Below are 19,917 nucleotides of genomic sequence, written 5' to 3' on the forward strand. Positions count from 1 at the left end.
GCTTTGAACACCTGAACCTGTGCGCTTTGAGCACACCAACTCGAAAGGCTCTGCCAAGCTGTGGAGAGCAAGGCTCACGCCTGACCTCACCTCCCCATGGGGATGCTCCTCCAAGGCAGCCCCAGATCCTCGGGCCACCAAGACCTGCCTTGAACCAGACTACCCAGCTCCGTGTCCCTTGTCCCTCACAGCGCCTGTGTCTGCTGCTCCTCATGGCACCTGTGTCCGCTGTCCCTCACAGCACCTGTGTCCGCTGTCCCTCACAGCACCTGTGTCCCTTGTCCCTCACAGCACCTGTGTCCGCTGTCCCTCACAGCACCTGTGTCCCTTTTCCCTCATGGCACCTGTGTCCGCTGCTCCTCACAGCACCTCTGTCCCCTGTCCCTCACAGCACCTGTGTCCCTTGTCCCTCACAGCACCTGTGTCCCTTGTCCCTCACAGCACCTCTGTCCCCTGTCCCTCACAGCACGTGTCCCCTGCCCCTCACAGCACCTGTGTCCGCTGTCCCTCACAGCACCTGTGTCCCCTGTCCCTCACAGCACCTGTGTCCCCTGTCCCTCACAGCACCTCTGTCCCCTGTCCCTCACAGCACCTGTGTCTGTCCGCCCCTCAAGGCGCTCCCCGGTGGGATGCTGCTCACACCTGCCTCACCTCACGAGGCCCCCAAATCATGCACGAGGACTAAGCACGAGGGATTTGTGTTCCTGGAGGATTTGCTGGGAAGGAGCCTGAGGGTGCTGACCTTCTGCTCGCTCGAGAGGTTGGTTGTGGGAACTGCAGCTGAGTGGGGCCATTTTCTCCCACCTCCCTCAGCGCTGTGGGAGGCAGCTGCCTGCGGTGCTGGAGGCAGAGGACTCGGCTCTTCCGTTGCTGGAGGATAGGAAGGCTCTGAAGAGGGATCTGGATGGGCTGGATGGATCGGCTGAAGTCAACAGCATGAGGTACAAGATGGCCAAGTGTCACACATTCCCACAACAGCCCCCTGCAGCACTACAGGCTGAGCACAGGGAGGCTGGAAATTGGCCCAGAGGAAAAGGTCCTGGGGGTGCTGGTAAGTAGTGGCTGAATGAGCCCAGGTGGCCAAGACGGCCAAAGGCACCTGGCTGGGTCAGCAATGGTGTGGCCAGCAGGACCAGGGCAGTGATGAGGCCACACCTCGTGTGCTGCATCCCGCTCTGAGCCCCAGAATTCAGCACCGAAATGCTGTGACCAGTGCAGAGAGGGGAATGGAGCCGGGGAAGGGGCTGAGCACAAGTGCTGCGAGGAGCAGCTGGGGGAGCTGGGGGTGTCCAGCCTGAGCAAAGGAGGCTCAGGGGGCTCACGGCTCTGCACAGCTCCTGACCAGGAGGCTGCAGCCAGCTGGGGCCAGCCCTGCTCTCAGGGAACAGCACAGGGTGAGAGGACATCGCCTTAAGCTGTGCTGGAGGCTCAGGTTGGACATTGGAGGAAATCCTTCACAGAAAGGGTGATTAGATATTGTAGTGGACTTCACAGAGAGGTTGTGGAGTCGCTGCTCCTGAAGGTGTTTAAGGAAAGACTGGATGTGGTGCTCAGTGCCATGGTTGAGTTGATAGATGGTGTTAGGCCATAGGTTGGACTTGATCATCTGAGAGGTCTTTTCCAACTTTACCAATTCTGTTAATTAATTCCCAGGACATCATCAGGGAGTGAGTTCACTCCACAGCCCCTCTGGAAGGCTGCACAGGAGCCCCTCAGCAGGGCGGTGGGGGATTGCTCTAGAATGCCCCACAAGAGTGCTGGGCTGGGATGAGGCTCTCGGGTGCCAGCAGCATCTGTGGGACAATGTGTTTTCAGAGATCCTGGGGATCTGCCAGCAAACTTCAGGGCTCTGCTCTGGCTGGGGCACAAGGTCTGTGTGGGGTAGCTCGGGGTGGGAGAGGCTGGGAGGCATGAGGCAAAAGGGCATGGGGCCCTTGGGCAGAGGCCCAGCAGTGTGTGTAAAAACATGCTCACTTTCTCCCTCTCCCCTGGCACATGTAGCAATGATTTCAAAGATTTCTCAGACAGTGGAGAAAACATGTATTTACTGCCACTCCTCCACACCAAATCCCTTGCAATAAGTTCAGAATAAGGATGAATGCTTGAGCAGGTGGCCAGAGGTCTCCAAAGAAAGGTAATACTCGCCAAGGGTGTTTACATCCTGCTATGAACTAGAATAATCTCTTTCATGCCAAATCACAAGCTGCTGGTGGAAACCTGAGCTGAACTTCCTTGATGATCAGAGGAGCCTGGCTAGCTTTCAGCACAGCCAGTTTTCATTTTCACACCTCTCCAAACTTTCTGGGACAAGAACCAAATGTATAAGCACAGAGTGAACTCCAATTCCTGCGACATTGCTGACCCAATCTCAAGCAGCATGTGTCAGAATATGCTAAAAAAAGTTGTTTTCTCTCAAAAGTTTTCCCAATTTGGCTCTTTGAGGCTTATGTGGTTTCTGCTGTTCACATAAACTACGGTTTTTGTCATCTGCATTTAGGTAAACCATGGTTTAAACTCATGAGGCTTTCATCTGAGAAAGCCTCACATCTTTCATGGCACCCAGCTTTTTCCCTTAATTGAAAAGCAAATGTTGATTCAATGCACACAAAGGCTGCACGTTTCCCAGAACACTGTGTGGAGATCTGTTCCTCCTGACTTTCCACCCACTGATATTGCTGATGTATCTGCACACATGCTGGCTACCAGATTCATTCCAGTGGATTTTTTGAATTCTGAGTGGATTTTGCACAGCCTGAACTAAGTCTGGAGCTTTACTGCTCTGGGCACACATACCAGTTAACTAGCACCATCTTGGGTGCTTTTACATGTCACACCTCCAGTTCCATGCAGACAGATGTCTGCTCTTTATATCCCAGTGGAGGTTTTATGGATGGCCATTCAGCAATGACTAACTCATGCAGGAAATAGCTCTAAATACTCCTGTGCATTTGTGAATAAGTATAAAGTGCTACAAAGCTGAGTAGTGTGCTGGGTAATAGTCCAGCCAGATGGAAACAGTCCATCAAATACCACAAGAAGCCCAGTTACTTACAGTGCAACTCTTCCCTGTGCAGACTAGGGAGGCTTTTCTGCCTTAGGTGCTGAATAAATGTAAGCACTACTGCAGGATTGCTAGAAGTTCAAAATAATCACAAATATCATGTGTCCTCAACTGTTTGGGGGGAATTTCTCAGACAGTTGAAGAATTCTCCTTAGGGCTCCCCTGTAGCTCCTTTTAGGATTTCTGGTAACAAAAATGCATTTTTTACTAAAAACTTCAGTGCTTGTAGCCCTACAAATAGCAACAAATCAAAATATTTTAGCAAAAGGCAGTGAAAAACACAGGAAAGACAACAGCTTCCCTGAAGGTTTGCTGCATCCCGTTTCCTTAAGGCATGTATAGCTTGGGTAATGAAAGGGGAAAGGGGATTCAGAAAAAACTAGAGGATGAGAGGTTCTGGAGCTTCAAGAGAGCCATGAAACCACTGCAGAAATACTGGAAAGTGTATGGAGGACCAGTACTGCTCATGATAATACTGGTATCTCTAAACAAGAGAGATACAGTATTAATGCTTCCCGCTGCATAATCAAGCAACTTTTGAGGAGCTGGGGTTCTTGTTTTAAACAGATTTCTGACCATCACAATTGTGGTAGAAATACAGGATGTTCTGAAATACAGATTCAACTAATTTCTTTCTGGTGGTGGAAGGGAAGCCATTACCCTGCCAATTCTGAAACTTGGCTGTGGTCACTGGGCACCTGAGGCTGGTCACTGAGCAGGAAAGGACAATGCTCTGGCACTTAATAGAGTAGTGAAGTCCTCATCAGGAACAGACAGGGTTACATTCTGTTTCATGTCCTAAGCTCTCTCCTCCTAGAAGGATTTATTTCAGTCTCTTGCCTGTATCTAAACCATAATAATGAAAAAAAATTTCTTCCAGTTAAAAAAACAGTAGAAAAACAAGTAGAAATATCTCCATTGTGCTAGTGATAGAATAACTTGCAGTGAGAGGTAGCATGATTTAGTTATTTTTTTGCAAATATTCTAGACACCATTTATATTAGTGCCAGCTTAAAAGTGTATGATTGCTACTGTTGTTGCTAGAGCTAAGTCTGAGAAAAGGAATAATCACTCATGATAGGACTGTAATGGGCTATACACTGTCGGAAGATTTTATTTCTGGACAGTTTATAGAAGTTTAAAATGCTGTTTATTGCCATTTCAGTGGGCCATTCAACTGAGAATTATGGAGTCTGTGACCATCAGTTACCCAAAACCTGCTTATATCAGCTACAGACCTATGGTAAGTAGTGTAAATATACATAGATTATGTACATATAAACTCAAATGGTGCTCCACATGCAATTAGATATTTACTATAAATCATTTGAGCTGGAGCTCTACTATGATACACAACCCTGAGATATCTGTTTCAGCTATACAAAACTGCTGGGGGAACACCAGGGCTGAGCAGTCAGCTGGGTGAAGTTGAGGTTAACTGCATTCCTAGGGCTCTGAGATTTAATTGAAATTGCTGGAGCTTGTGGAGATGGAAGCGTAACGTCAGTGCTGTGTTCTCTTCCCCACTTCAAAACTATACCATTGTAGAATCTGGCAGGGAAAGCATAAAGTTTAAACAATTCACTCATTGTGGATTGACTTCTTAAGCTAGATGATCAGGTAAACTGACATCTCAGTACTGTTAGCCATTTTCTCTTCATAACTGAAACAGCTTCTCAACCGCTTTGTGTCATGTTCCCTTGTGTCTGAAGAATCTATTACATGACATGTCAATTCATTAGCTTTTAGCAGCTTGCCCTTCAAAACTCCCATTCTTCTGAAATTTCTTGTCTTCCTCCCCACTGCCTCCAGTTATTAATATGGAATTGTGACCCTTTCAAGGTCAAATATGTTTGATCTCTTAAATATCTCAGACTGTAGCTACTGAATACTACAGTGATACTGAAGGTTTTAACAGGGCAGGGGTAAGTCAGGATGGCTATAAAAACACTGGATTGAGGATTTTAGAAGTTGCTTTCTGAGCTCCTTTTGCTGAAAGTCTCCTTACAGTATACTTAGAAACACATGGGACAATGAGGTAGAGGTGAGGATAATAGAAATAAAACCTGTGGGGTGCTTTGGGGTTTTGTTAGTTTTTTTTATTTGAATGGCTGAGTGATTTTGTTTTAGTTTGTTTCTTCAGGTTTTTGTTGTGGGCTTTTTTTGGGTGTGGAGGGTTATTTGTTTTTTTTGAGGGGCCAGAGTAGGTTGCTTTAAAATTTTGAGATGGGGAAGCATAGTCCTATCTAGAACTCTTGTAAGCAGCTGTTCTTCAGGCTGAGCAGAACTGAATAGCAAACTAGGTACTGGCTGCCAAGAGCTCACATGCACTCCTCTGGAGTGTAATATGCTTCTGCTAAGAATAATTTTAAATTTAAAATAGCAAAACAAAAAATCTGGACCCATTCTTCTACACTTTGTACTAACAAAGCTGGGGAACTGCTCAGTAATTGTATCTGGCAAGAAAAGCTGTTTCCAAATGTGAATCAAGTCCAACAGAAAACAAAATTTGACTTGTGACTACAGGCTGTGAAGGGAAAATTACTTATCCCAGTATGGTGCTAAAATGAATTCTTCCTAATTGCAAAAAATTCTCATCAAGTTATAACAGAAAGTTACTATTTGGAATACTTGTTTTATTTTAAGATTTTGAAGCCATTTGAGATACTGAACCTTTGAAAACAAGCAAACCCAGTATCTAGACACTGCATGCAGACTGCTTTTTAACTCCCCTCAAGGATTCCCAGTCATGGACCCCTAAGGTTTAGTCCAAGCCTACGTGACTTATTGTGCTAAAACTGCTGAGATCTGCTGTCATGGCTTCTGCTTGGGATAGAAATGCTGGGAATGGTGATTGCTGACTATCTGAAGGATGTAGTAAGCAGATCTTATTTTAACTATAATTTCATTTGCACTTCCAGGGTTGGAAAATAGCTTAGGCAGACTTGTCTTTGTTGGTTCATATCTCATTATTCACATCATAAATGCCAAGGATTAGAGAAGAAATACTAAGTTTGAAAATATCTCATGCAGAAACTTCTTAGTGGTCAGAATCAAAGAATTGGGAGGCAACAGAAAGATGAAAATAACATGACTGTGTCAGTATGTGGCAATGTCATGGCCTTCTGGGAGCAGACAAGAGAAAATACCTTAGTAATATATGCAGTTTTAATCTGCCTCCACCCTTGTAATTTTCTCAGCTGATAGTGTTCTACAATTTTATAAGATGCCTCAGTCATCTGCTTCTTGACAATTCTTTGGTTTGACTTCTCCTTTCCTATAATTTTCTATGTCAAGTGTTCTTTATCTGTGTTTAAAATTGGCAGCAACAGTGAGCAGACTTTTGGCATGGCCACAACTGCTTCCAAACAATGGTGGTAATCTTCTCACCCCTAGGGGCAGGAGAGCAGGCAGAGCTTTCCTCCCAGTGAGCTACTCTGCTTTCGTGCTCAGGGGTGAGGAGTGCTGGCTTGTCCCTGTGCAGGGGAGGCTGCCACACAAAGACCCTGCCTGCTGACATTTGGGTGCATGAGTAATACCCTAATCCCCTGCAGGTGGCAAAACGCGGGGATCTGCTGCTGAGGATTACTTAGAAGTTGTGTTATGTCAGAGTAAGCACTGTGTGGGAATTGCAGGCTCATGTTGTTGACAGCACAGGGATGTGGCTAGGAGGAGTGAACACTGGGATACTGTCCAGCTCCTTTGCAGTTGCTAGAGCCAGCTTGCCTTCAACACCTGTACTCAGGATTGCCTGCAGGAAAGGAAACTATGTTCCACTTTGTTCTAGCAATCTGTCTCAGGAAGGATTGGATCTCCAATTCATTGTATTTTCTCCTCAAATTTGTGTGAGCATGAAAAGAGGGAAAGAGTGGCAGCTGTATGCGTCAGAGGAACCAGGTGAGCCAGACACCTTGCAAAATACATCAGACAGAGAAATGTGTATGACTTCTGCAGTTCATTTGCCTTTTCTTGTGGACAGACTGTATATGGGTGTCTGGAAATTTTGTTTTTACCTTTTGTTTTCTGAAACACCCAATCTAATAATAAAATGTGTGTCACAGGAAGCCCTATTAAAGACACTGAGATAGATCAAGGTGGTGTTTAATATGTTTAAAGATTGTAAAATTGGATGGTAAGCATTTAGTGAATAACTGCCATGAGATGCTTGAAGTTGGTCTAAGAGGATGGAACCTTTGGGTGTTAGATATGTTAAAAAGGGCAATGTTCCAAGATACTGGAGCTCTTGATTAATTCTTCAGCAAACTACACTGATGACTTCCTTTGCTCCACTCTATGGTGGGGGAAATAAATTGTAGAAAGTATAAGTTTTTGCATGAAGTTACCAGTCAAGTTAATCCAATTCATTAAAATAATGCCTTTTAGATGTTGATGCTGTTGAATTTTGGTAATTGAAACAGCTAAACCTAAATCTTTAGGTCTTTTCTAACTGTCACTAAGAGTAGGATAAAGGTCTTTGAAATTTTTCTTAATGTGCAAATTTGAGCTGTCACAAGGAAGAGATGAGCTGCTTAATGTTTAACTAAAAATTACTTAGTTGATCTCTTGCATATTTTCTTCATGTTTTGGCCTATGGAAGGCCTGTTCATTAATTCAGAATGTCTTGGCTCCAGTCCATCTGCAAGACCTCATTTTTCTTTTGAAATTTGTAGTCTTCGCAAGCTTGGCATCTGTGATATCACAAACAATGCATTACTGTGTCTGGAAGTCTCTGGAATTAAAAAACCCTCCTCTGTAAGAACATATTTTTTTTTTAAAGAATTGGGATTTGTTTTGAGGAAACACAGTTGACAAAAAAAAATTTTCAAAGATAACAGATTTTTCATCTTCTGATAAAAAAATGAACTGAAGTCCTGATGCTGAGGACTTGCTCTTTAAATAAATGGGATCTTTTTCTCCTCTCTTGGCAACAGCAGGAGTATTCTTGTGCTGTATGACAAGGCTTGCTGGTGCTATATTTGTCTTGTAGCTGTACACACATTTGCAGGAGGTTGTTTAATAAGAGAAAGGCAAAAATCCAAGAGAGTTTAAAGAAAGTTTATTCTACCACAGCCTGAACTTTCTGGGTTGGCTTAAACACAAGTCTACATACTTGTGGAGGATCGGGGAATATCATTATTGATATGAAATTAAAACTTTCCTGAGTTGTTTCTGGAAAGATCAGGGTTTTGTGGAGAAGGAGGGGGGGCTGGGGGTGTGACACGATGGACGTTTTTAAAATGGAGTTCAATAGATGTTTGGGTGCATCAGCAGAAGAGGAGAAAGGAAGACAAGAGGGTGGGGAAGAAGATATTAATAATGCTGGCAGTAGTGCTGTCCATGAAGAACTGAATTTGGGGCAAATGCACCTTACCTGTTTGCCTGAACAGTGTATGAGAGTGAAACTCACTCAGACAGTGTACCTGATATGCTGGCTGTTGTTGAAACTCTGCAAGGTAAGAAATTTTAGTACAAGTCTGTGATATTTTTAGTTAACTTCTTCTGTGCTTAAAATACAAATTGATCAAAATCTCTGCTGAAGGATTTGAGAATTAATTACTATGTACCACGCAGTTTATTTCATTGTTTATTAGTAGCAGGAGCTTTTTAAATATTGATGTTATACCCTGAAACAGGAGATCAAACAAGGGAAACTTGTAGGGGCTACTCATGGAGTACTACACAAAGTAATAAATTAGTAATTGCTAGCCAGTTTATCTCTGTACACTGTTACATAATTGCAAGGGTTCCAAGATGATTTTAGATTAATTTCTAGGTGCAATTTCATGTCATGTTCTTCACTGATTTACATTAATCTCTTGTGTTGGATGAGCACTGGAATGTATTTTAACTCTGAAAATGTGAACCTCATAAAAGTAAAGAATTGGGTGGGGGTTTGGAACATTTTTGTAAAATATAATGGAGTTTTTGAAGTTGTGGTGGGACTTACTTTAAATTTGATCTGGCCACATCTAATAAAAATACTTTTGCCTAATGTATTACTGCATAGGGAAGCAACAAGGCATGGATCAGGTATAAATGCTATAGTTAATTCCATTTAATTCCTTGCAGAAAGCTACTGTAGTATTCAGATCCAAGCAGAGAAACATTGAATCCTACAAAAGTGATATGATTTAAGGTTTTAGGTTTAAGCAGGGAAGCACTGAGGGATTTGAGCTTAAGATGCTGCTGGTTCCAGTGGTGTAACAAGGGTGTATTAGTAAATTTAGTAGGTGTAATAGGTCTTTGTTTCTCTGTTTTTTGAAATCTTATTCTTTTTGGACTGATTACTATACAGATCAAAACAAATGCCAAGGGAATATTTACTGGCTGATTTTTCTTCAGAAGTGTATGACAGAGGAGATCCATGATGACGATGGGGTGGAGGCCACTGGAGTGGGACCAGGTGGTGCCTCAGCAGCAGCAAGCCCTCTCTCCCATGTGCATGGCAGCTTTGGGGCAGTAGCAACATCAGGGTTTTTGACAGCATAGCTATACAAAAACATAACATCAAAATGTAAACTGAGCACTACTACAATGTTATATGTTGGATTGCTAGAGAGCTTTGTTTCCACACATATTCCACATTTGTAGTGTCTTTGCTCTTGTCTATATATAGCATTTATCCTGTGGTGCCAATTGCTTGCATTAGGGGGCAGATAGAGACCTTTTCATAGGACTTTTTCTGGTATTTTTTCTGCAGGGATCTTTTGTGAGGCTGACTGAAAAGGGGTAGGAATCCACACAGCCCTAGGGCAGAAGCCAGAGCCAACTTGTGAGGCAGACTCCTGGTCAACATACACTTCCTGATGGTTTTGAGGAGTGCTGATCCAGGCTGGGGAAGGTTGCACCTTGTCTGGTTGCTGATTAATTTGATTGATTCTCTTGTGGTTTGAACAATTTACAACCAATGAGTTTGTAGGTTTAAGAGCCATATTTATATTACAGAAAGTGGCAGAACCTAATTTGTGGCTACAAACCTAGTAGTTGCTTTGGACTCATTGCCTATGCAGAGATATTTTTTTGTATATTAATCATGAAGTGTGCACAAAATATTGAGTGGTCTGCACACAGTGGCTTTGCACAACATGCATGAGTTATCCTGTAGGATAAATGGTTGTTCCATTTCTTTGTGGATAGTTTCTTGGACAACAGGAAGAATTTTTAAAGTACATAAGCTAAAAGAGAGGTTTCTGTCTGTGATTTTATGTGCTTGCATATGTCCTTACATTTGCACAGTGCATCTAAGTTTTTTGAGTTGGGAAGGAACAATTCATACTACTATAAAGCAGAGTGAGGAGAGGTAATGTAACTTCTGTTAAAATCACAAATGTCTTCAGAAAGCTTTCTGAGAACCTTACAATGTCCTGCTAAGTCAAGAGGATAACTAAACCTATAATTTATTAATGTTTCTTTCTTGCAGAGCTTTTTTAAAGACTGTTTAGATTTGAGACCCCACTTTCTTATTTCCTGACACTCTTCCATGACTTAAATCTCTTCCAAGTCTTAGTCTATCCAAAAAGTGCTAGTTTTATTCTCCTTCCCCTTCACAAGAACAAAAACAGTACAGTGTTGCCTTTTCTTAGGTTCTGCAACTTGGCAGAACCCAGCAATCCCTGCTGTAGTGGGAGGGGAGGGAAGGCCAGCAGCACTGAAATGGTGCTGCTGTTTTACAGAGGCACCCTTTGTAACAGCTTGTGTGCATCCCCTATAATCCAAATGTTTCCAGCTCTTGGCTACAGACAGGGCCCCAGGTGCTCATGACTTGGAAAATATCAGTGACTCCTCCCTATAACTCCTGATCAATGCTCCCCCAGAAAGAATTATGCATCCTTTGTGTCAGGGGAGCTCACCCTTCTGTAAATTAACATGGGCAGAATGAGGAGAGACTGTGTTTAGCAGGTGAGAAACCAATCTAAGTGGGTTTTCATGAAATTTGACATGAAGTTTAGTTACAAAATAATCAAATTCCACCAATGTATCATGGGAACACATGCAACAAGCGTGTCAGAGTTCAAGAAGCATCTTTGTAGCCTGACATCTGGGAAATTTCCCACTCGTTTCCCTGAGGGAGGCTTCTGTTTTCAGAGGTCACCATGAGTTGTGGGGATGAGGAAAGAGACTTCAACTCTTTCTTTAATTCAGATTTAACATATATTTAGTTGAATTGATTCTCTGTTTCAATAATTTACAATATTTGAGTAATATTCTGTACCTCTGAATATCAAAACCAGCTGGTGATTTCCCTCTTATTTACTATACTTTAAGCATTTTCTGTCAGCTCACCTGGTATTTTTTTAACAGTCTGAAATCTATACAAAAGGTAGAATAATGGTGAGACAAATCTGTAATTCAATTTCTTGTCTTGTCTCTGTATTTTTGAGTACTGGTAGCTACAGAGCTTCCAAATGCTCTTGCTATGAACTTCTAAATGCCATGTAATGCATGAGAATGGATCCCAAGTAAAAGATTAAATCACTTTCCTATAGTTTAGGGCACAGGGGCTTAATTCTTTGCTTTTCAATAGATGTATCACTCTGTGTTCGTAATCTTGCTGCCCTTGGCTCAGCTCATTGCCTGTAAAGGGGATAGGAAATTTGTTTGATTTTATTTCTTGATTTATTTTGATATTTTGTTTCCTTCTGATTATAAACATTGTAGAGCTGGACTATCTTCCTGTAATTATGGGCAATGGTAAGGTCAGCCTGTGCAACAGTATGGGATGAAACCCTTTCAAGGGAGAAGAGGAAATCTGAGTTTCTTATAATGTGAATGAATTTTCTAGCCATTAGCCTGTGATCACAAGGAAGTGTAGGCACACTTCACAAGGCAGTACCTGCCTTCTTTTGCCACCCCTTTGAGGAAAGAAGGGTGCAGGGTGGCAAATATTACCCCTTTCTTAGGTGTTGACTTCTAGAAGCTCTTCAGTGAAAGTGTGGCCACTTCTGGAGGTGCCACTTGTGTTTTCATACCAACAGGTTGGAAGCTCTAAGGCGTGGGTAGTTTCTCCAGGAGAGGGTTTTTTCTGGATTCCAAAGGACAGCCCCTAAGAAAATGGTCCCGTGAAGGGGGAGAAAACTATCAGATATATCTTCTCATAAGAATTTTATAGTGGCTAGATGCAATTGTGGACTGCCAAACATGCTGCTACTCTGGTTGTAATACTCTCCGTGTACTCTGTGAAAACATTTAACTACTGTTTTAAGCATGAGTCTGTTGGGTCTGGAAAACCAAATTTGAGGTTCTTCTATATTTTTGAGTTCTTTTTCAACATGTATTATTATGGTCAAAGGAAGATTTTGACAGAGGAAGGAGTTGGACCTTGATATACAGAGTCTGGGATACAGTTTTATCCTGTAGACAGGTCATACTTGGACCAAGAATTCTGTGAGGGGAGCTGGCTGACTCCCTTCACAGCTATTTTCCAGCTACCTTTAGTGTTTTTTGGAAATTACAAGGTGGGTGTGGTTTTGTTTGTTTGGTCAATTTTGGCTTTTTTGTGGGATTTTTTTGGGGTTTTGTTGTTGTTGGTGTTAGGTTTCTTTGCTTGTTTTTGTTATTTGATATGCTCACATGGTCTTGCTGCATCTCGAACTCCTTCCCAATAACTTTTGAACATTCTGGCCAATCTCAGCAAAATTGGAGTGAGGTAGAAGTTAACAGCGTTCACAAGTAGGTATTCAGGGAGTGAAAATAGATTTAGAGAATGATCCTCCTGAGGGAAAGGATCCTTTATAAAACTCTCCTTTATTAAACATCAGAAATTTTGTAAACTTATTCCAGTCCCACACGACAGAACTGCAGAGCTGTTGGAAAGAGGACTCTGTTGGGCCAGCTGCTTGCAGAAATACATGTTTTCTCAGTAAAGTGTTTTTTGTTTGGCTATTAATGGAACTCCACTGAAGCCTACTGTTTGTCTTCAGTCCTCAGAGTAAAAGCCAAGAAGTGGCTTTAAGATGTGCAACTTGAGACAACTAAAGAGGGATGTTTTGCAGAAAGCTTTAAACATTCTCTTCCCTCCCCTTTGGAACACCAACTCTTTAAGCTTTCAGCCAGAAAAATCAACCTCATTTTGCTCATTTGGTCAAAACTTCCAATATTTTATTCAGGGTCAGGCTTTGAGGGCAAATAGTCTGATTAGATACACTTAACTTCTAAAACATCATAAGCTGTTCTATGGGGCTTGTTTTGTTTAGGAGTAATATTTCTCAGTCTGTTTTCCTTTAATTTATGCTCTAATTTTCAGGATTCCTTTGGGTCAGAAATATTTAAACAGTCTGTTTTATATTGGAATAGTACTTGCAGTGCTGGGTAGAGCTAAGTGTGGTAGAGAGACAAAGCAATGAAAATGGAAAACAGCAGAGAGAAAATTGGAATGTATTGAACCCGACAATGAGCTCGGTTCAGCTTGGTTTCTCATTCTGGGCAGAGATTCATTCAGTTCTTTATGGGCAGTGTCAACCATTCAGTATGTGCTGGGGACTTTGACTTCTTCCTTTCCCCTCTGCAAAAAGCCAGGAATTAAAATGTTTCCAGTATCTTTAGTATTCATCAAGCCATCTCCTGGATCCAGCTCTGAGCTACAAGCAGTGTGTTCAGAGTGCAGGCTGGGAAAGGCTGATGTGCAGAATGATTTCAAAACATTCTTTATAAACCTGGGGAATGATTGTTGGAAAAGACAGCCACATCCTTTTTTTATGACCTCATTCTCTTAAAATTATCACACCTTCATTAACATGGGTGAATTTGTTCAATAGCTACTTTTCAGTGGAACTGCCTTTCACAGTTCTCAAAAATCACTATCAATCAGAGCTGCATTATTTTCTTTATGCTGTTAATTTAAGCCTGGTTCCTGCAACAAACCTGCAGGCTTCTGCAGCACTGCAGCTCATGAATCAGAGTAGAACTTTCTTGCTGAATTGTGACTTCAGGATTAGCTCAAAAAAATTGACTGAAGTCCTGCATGACTAACAGAGTACACAGGGTGGATTAAGAACCTGTAAGAAGATGACTTGAGAACAAATCACTTCTTGTGCACTCTGGAATATTTGATGCTTTTCCTAGAAAGTATCTCATTATTACAGAAATCTAAGTAGGTGCTGTATTTTTTTTCTCCTCCTGATGTTTTGTGTTGGAAGAAAAACAGAACTGGTGTTGGAAAGAAATAAAACTTCTCACTTGATGCTTCAAGTGTGGTTCTCTGAATGTGTTTATTTACATATCTGGATGAAAATTGGCAAATAAGGAAGAATTTGTGCTGTTAAAAGCCTTTAATAAGGCATTGCCAGATAGCAAAATGTATAAATACCCACAACAATCCTTGGGCAGAGCAGTTTTAAAAGTTAGCTTGATCATTCTACCATTCAGGAGCAAGAAGTGAAATACAATTTCCATTTCTAAATAACAAACAAAAGTATTCTTTTTACACACTGGAGTTTGATTTTTTTTGGAAACTTGCATTTGCACTGAGAAAGAGTATGTCTATGTGCAAAAAGGCTATTCTTTGTAGAGTCATCAACCTTCAATCATACTAACCCCAATTTCTGTAAAAAATAATATGGATAATTAAAGACAAACAAGCAAAAAGCAAGCAACTTTTATCCCTTTGCTTTGAATATTAATAGATATATTACATTTTTCCCTTAGTAAAAGGCAGGTTTTGTTCTCTAGCTTTGTTTTTGCTCTTAGCTTTAGTTTTAGATGAAACCAGTTAATTTATTTGTAGATTACAGAAATAGTATCATTTTGATTACGGTCATTATAAGTGGACTGTCATTTAGATTCAAGGATAAAAGATGGCAGGATAAACCTTGGGAGCTCACCTTTTCTGTCTTAGTGCAATAAATGAGATTGTGGTGTTGTGGTTAAGAGAACTTCCAGGTAATAGAGGAGCCCAGAGAGAATTATTTACTGTAGTACAGCTGCAAGCTCTGACCACAGACCCAAATTCACAGGCAAATTTTCAAGCAATATCCATCCAGGTTTACCACTCCAAAATCTCTGATGCACACTCTGCCAGCAGGTTCTGCTTCTGCCAGAGGGGCAGTGCCACAGGATGTGCAGCCACCTTGTTGAACCACAGGGTTTAGTGTCCAGATGTGTTAAGATAAGCTAATTTCAACACTGCTGTTTTCCTTAGCCATTCCAGCTGACTTTCTGTGTTAATATAAGTGAGGCCAGCTAAGGCAGACAAGGTCAATATAACAGCCCTATCTATCCCCTGGACAGCACCTGGAAAAGCTGGCTAGTAAGATGTGTTGCAAAGTTGTTTACTGAAACCTCATATACTGATTAACAACATACTGTGGTGGCATGTATAAGACAGGAAATTAACAGGATAAAAGATGCAGCTTTTTATGGATCCTGTTGTATTTTCTACCTTTCCCTGGTAATGATGTTTGATATTATTCCTCAGAAAATAGTATAAAGGCCATATATTGAAAGAATGTCATACTCTTTTTTATACTTTATGTGTTCCTTCAAAGCTAAACTGAAAATAATTGGGGGGCTGGTGGGGGTGGGTAGAAAACCTAGTACTTGGAAAACATTTTGTGAATGTTTCTGTGCTGCCAAAGCAGACAGATAGCTTTCATGCTCAGACACAAAGTTATGGGGTGGGGCAGGCAGAAGGGATTAATGCAGTTTCCATATGAATAAGTGGGGTTTTTTTGGTATTATTTACTATAATCCTATTAGCACAATGGACAAGCCTAGTACAGTTTGGTAGCCAGTCTCTCCCTGCTGGAAGAGAGGCCAGGCCCTTAAGGTGTGGTGAGAAGTGCGTGGGTGATAAACTAGAATGTACAAAAAATTCTAATGTCAATGCTCAGGAGACAGTAGCTTTCATAATGTTGCCAGTTAAAGTTTTCAAATTGGCATTTTTTCCCTTGAATTCCCAGCTCCTGGAGGCGTGTAACTGTATGAAGGTCCGATTTTTAAAAAACAAACACATTTTCAGGTGCTATAACTGCAGAGGAAAATTGAAACACCCATTTGCAGTGGAAAGTTCTTAAACAATGAGTCTTTCATCATTGGACTTGTCAATCATCTTTCAAGGGTTTTAGGGCTTGGATCAGCTTGTAAAAGATGCTGACTATAATAGCTGCTGGATTGACTTTTTTTATGGTTAGCCAAAATAAAAATTCAAAATGCATGAGTACAGCAGTATTCATCTGAAAAGTGCAGGCTTTCATTTCACTTCCTACATAAATAGCTGGCCAAGATGCCCAGCAGAGAGCGAGTGCAAGAGGACTGAGATCATCAAAATGCAATGGAATCAGGAGAAAACCTCTTAAAAAGTCACTCAAAAAAACAGAGAGTGAGACAGAAGGGGGAAAAAGGAGAAAAAAATTTTGCATTTTAGCTGCTAGAAGCAGGCAAATCTGCACACAAGAAATCCTGGGAACTGTATTAGTCGTAAATGGTGGAAGGTTTCCCATGTTTGCCACTCTCCAAAGACAACTACCTGTTGAATTGTGGGGGTGACAATATAGGGTGTCATTAATTTTAAAAAATGTGATCTCAGTGTGATCTCACAGAATTTCCAATCTTGCTGAAATCAGGGCTCTGCATACATCTTTGTTTCCATGGATGTGTGCTCTTTTTCATCCTATTTGCTTCCAAGCCTCTGTCAGTCCGAAGAGAATGGAACCTTTTACTCCACAGTCCTGTGTTCAGAAGTCTTGTGCAGAATGATGTTTATTTTGTGTCAGGGACCACTAATATGGATCCCCAGGGGAGCAGCACTGTCTGGAGCCAGTGTTTGTCCAAACCCTGATCTCTGGAAGCACAGACTGTGCATTGATGTCCATTCCACAGCACTGTCTTGCCATGAGTGCTCAATCCAAATGTACATTTTCAATTCAGTAGGGTTCATCTTTTCTAGTCTGAGAAATGTGCACAATCCTGTGTGAGCACACAGAAGATTTGGGTTCACTCCTGTTCCTGCTTCAAGCTTTCAACAGGGCCTTGGAGAAACTGCTTCATCTCTGCATCAGTTCTGCATCTTCTTAAGTGGAAAAAACTTGCTTAATCCCACCAGCACATATGCATCTTTTTGAGAGGAAAGATGTGCCTGTGTGCCTTGCACAGCAAATCTCTGATTTGGGCAGCAGCCTGCAGCTATCACTGCATTACAAAAAGCAGGTGGAAGGGGAAATGGCCTGCTCATTAGCAGGAGAGAGAAAGTTAAATTTGAATGATATCTGCAATTTGTAAATTAAAAACATCCAAAAATAATGGAGCATTTAAGCTTTCAGATTAGAGTTTAGAGTTGTGTAATTATAAACATACTTGCTGAGAAGCTTGCGCAAATGTTTTTGGTTTTTTAAGAGCCTTTCCTGGTGGTGCTCATGCTTTGAGTAGTTTCAACCTTTAATTACTTGTTTATTAGTTCATTTCTTCCACCCACACCCACACTTGTAGCAACCCATCTCTTATCAAGTTGCACAAGTCAAGGAGTAGAGACATATGAAAACCCAATTTCTGTGTCACTTGTTCCAGTAAGTTTTTACTTCTGTGGAAGCGCCATGTTTCAGAATACAGTCCCACAAGCAGGGCAGAAACAGGTGGAAATATTGGTCAGCAGGACTTCCTTACACCGTCACTGCCCCAAGAGCATGGGACTATGCCACATTTTCCTTCAGAAAGTCTTTCCAAGGAAACCAAACCTACCTAGACAAGGTCAGCACCTGTGTTGTAAAATAAACACCAGCTATGAAAAATTCAGGGACTGTTCTGTTAAATTATCAGAAGTCACTGTTTCAGTAGATCGAAGGAGGAACCCTGGTGCCTCAGGGTTATTTACATGTTGGGTTTGATCCTGATATTACTTTGCTCTTCCCCTGAGCAGCACCAGGAGTGAATTATCATCACAGGAAAAAAACAACATTAGAGGCAGGAACTATTTTTATTTGCCAGTTCTTCAGGTTAAGTACAAAACTCAAGCGACTATGCAACGTTTTATAGAGATAAAGTGTGCAGAATAAAGAATGTATTCTTCAGAAATCTGATAACTTAATTTGTTTTCAAATATGTGATCCTTGATGATGTGAAATAGTTTAGAAGACATTAGTAGTGTTTTTTTTCTTTGTTTGTTTAATTTTCAGAATATCAGAGTGAGGTTTCTGAAGATGTTTTTTTAATGATGCCACTACAAAAATGGTAATTCTTTACAAAAAAGAAACATGTTGAAAGATCAGGCTAGAAATGAGCAAGGAGAAAAGTAGATAGTGTTGAAAGCTATTTTAGAACAAATTTCAAGGAAGTTCACTGTTCAGGACAAACTAATTTTGCTTTAAATTAAAATATATTTATTTTACCAGGTATAGCTTCAAGAGTTACCTTTAGTTACAGATGGTTCACTGTCCCTTCTTTTCCTTTTCATGAACCCCTTTGCAGTTTATCCTAAAACTCCCCAGACCTGTAGTGCCTGTTCTGAGAGGTTTTCTGTGTGTTAAAAATGGAATCTGAAATTGAGGGAAAGGACCTTGCTGAGAAGAACATGCACTTCTCCAGAGAAAGAGTGGGGCACTTGCTTTTAGGAAGAGCCAAAACTGCCATAACCTTGGTGTACAACAACGTGCTGTACATCTGTATCTATTTATCTATACCTATACCTCAGACTAACAAATAAAGTCACATTATGGAATATGTGACCCTAAGGTTGGATTTACTACTGCTGACAGGGCCATGATCCATTTTCCAAGTTCTTCTATTATATTATTTGCCATCTTTCTTTAAAAAGAGAAAGGCTTTTCATTTTGCCTTGAAAAATCTTAAAGAATGTTATCACGTTACCATTATTTAAGTGAGCTTTTTGAGATGGAGGGGTTTTACTCCTGTGAGTGAAGGATTATGCATAGCCTACAGTGTTACTGTATCTGAGGATCTTCATCCTCATCTTAAAGATCATATTTTCTGTGAAACCCATGAGGTGGGAAAGGTCCATACAGAAAAAGAAACCTGGGAAAATGTGTATGAGGAATGGGGTTTGGGATCACTATTTAGAATAAAACATCAATTGTGTTTTTATCAGGCATCAGTATTGGAGATGGGCAAAATGACTTAAGGCAGAACCTTCAACTTGAAAGTTTTATTTTACTTTTTCCTTTCCAATGCAAAGTTCAAGCCAAGTTCACTAAAGTTTGTGAACCCTTCAGCAACACTTGGCTAAGTTGCAAGCCTGAAATTGTATGTGGTTTGGGTGCAAATCAGGATGGGTTTGATGCCAAGCCACTTGAACCACAGCACTTCTGGCCCCATGTAGCTCTGTATTTCAGCCTTCTTTGCAGCCCAGACCTAGGCTTGCCCAGTGGGAAGCTGTGGCTGAAAGCCCCGTGGATGGTGCCCACTGCACTTCTCACTGGTTTTTCACAGAAATGGGGAGCACTGTGTACTTGTCCTGGATGGGTGACTTGGGTTCCAGCTCAGCTAGAGGGCCATTATAGACATCCCTATGTCTAAACTTCAGAGTTGAAGGGGCAACATGTGCATCTCACCCAGTTTTCCACAGGGAGTTTTCTTAAGAACAGACTCCTTCCTGGTGAAAGCCAAAATAATTCCAAAGGGTGCCCATTAGTTCTCTTCCTAGGAATTTTTCAAAAATTAACCTGTAAAGACTTTTTCACCTGTAGCAGTAGATTCCTTCAGAGAAGTCTAAAAGTGTTTTCAGTTCTATTCTGTGTAGTGCAAGGTCGGGAAAAAATTTCTTGTAGAAGTCACAAATTGGTTCCTGCAGGTCTCAGGGATTTCTTTGTGCCAGTAGCCACAATATGAATACCTGCCATGATGGTAGAGTCAAACCTTTGGTAAACCAGAATGAACAAATGCTGATCCTGTCTGGTTTAAAGACTCGAACA

The 19,917-nt window shown here is 41.4% G+C and overlaps 1 protein-coding gene across 1 annotated transcript in view; it reads left to right on the forward strand.

Moving 5' to 3' along the window:
- ARHGEF4 (Rho guanine nucleotide exchange factor 4) overlaps window positions 1-19,917 on the forward strand; it is a 232,888-nt gene that overhangs the window by 5,932 nt on the left and 207,039 nt on the right. The window contains exon 2 of the mRNA XM_077785564.1: window positions 4,227-4,304. Coding sequence (XP_077641690.1) covers window positions 4,227-4,304 — 78 coding nt within the window. The remainder of the gene's footprint in view (window positions 1-4,226; window positions 4,305-19,917) is intronic.

Source organism: Lonchura striata, chromosome 10 (genome assembly GCF_046129695.1).
Source record: "Lonchura striata isolate bLonStr1 chromosome 10, bLonStr1.mat, whole genome shotgun sequence".
Lineage (NCBI taxonomy): Eukaryota > Metazoa > Chordata > Aves > Passeriformes > Estrildidae > Lonchura > Lonchura striata.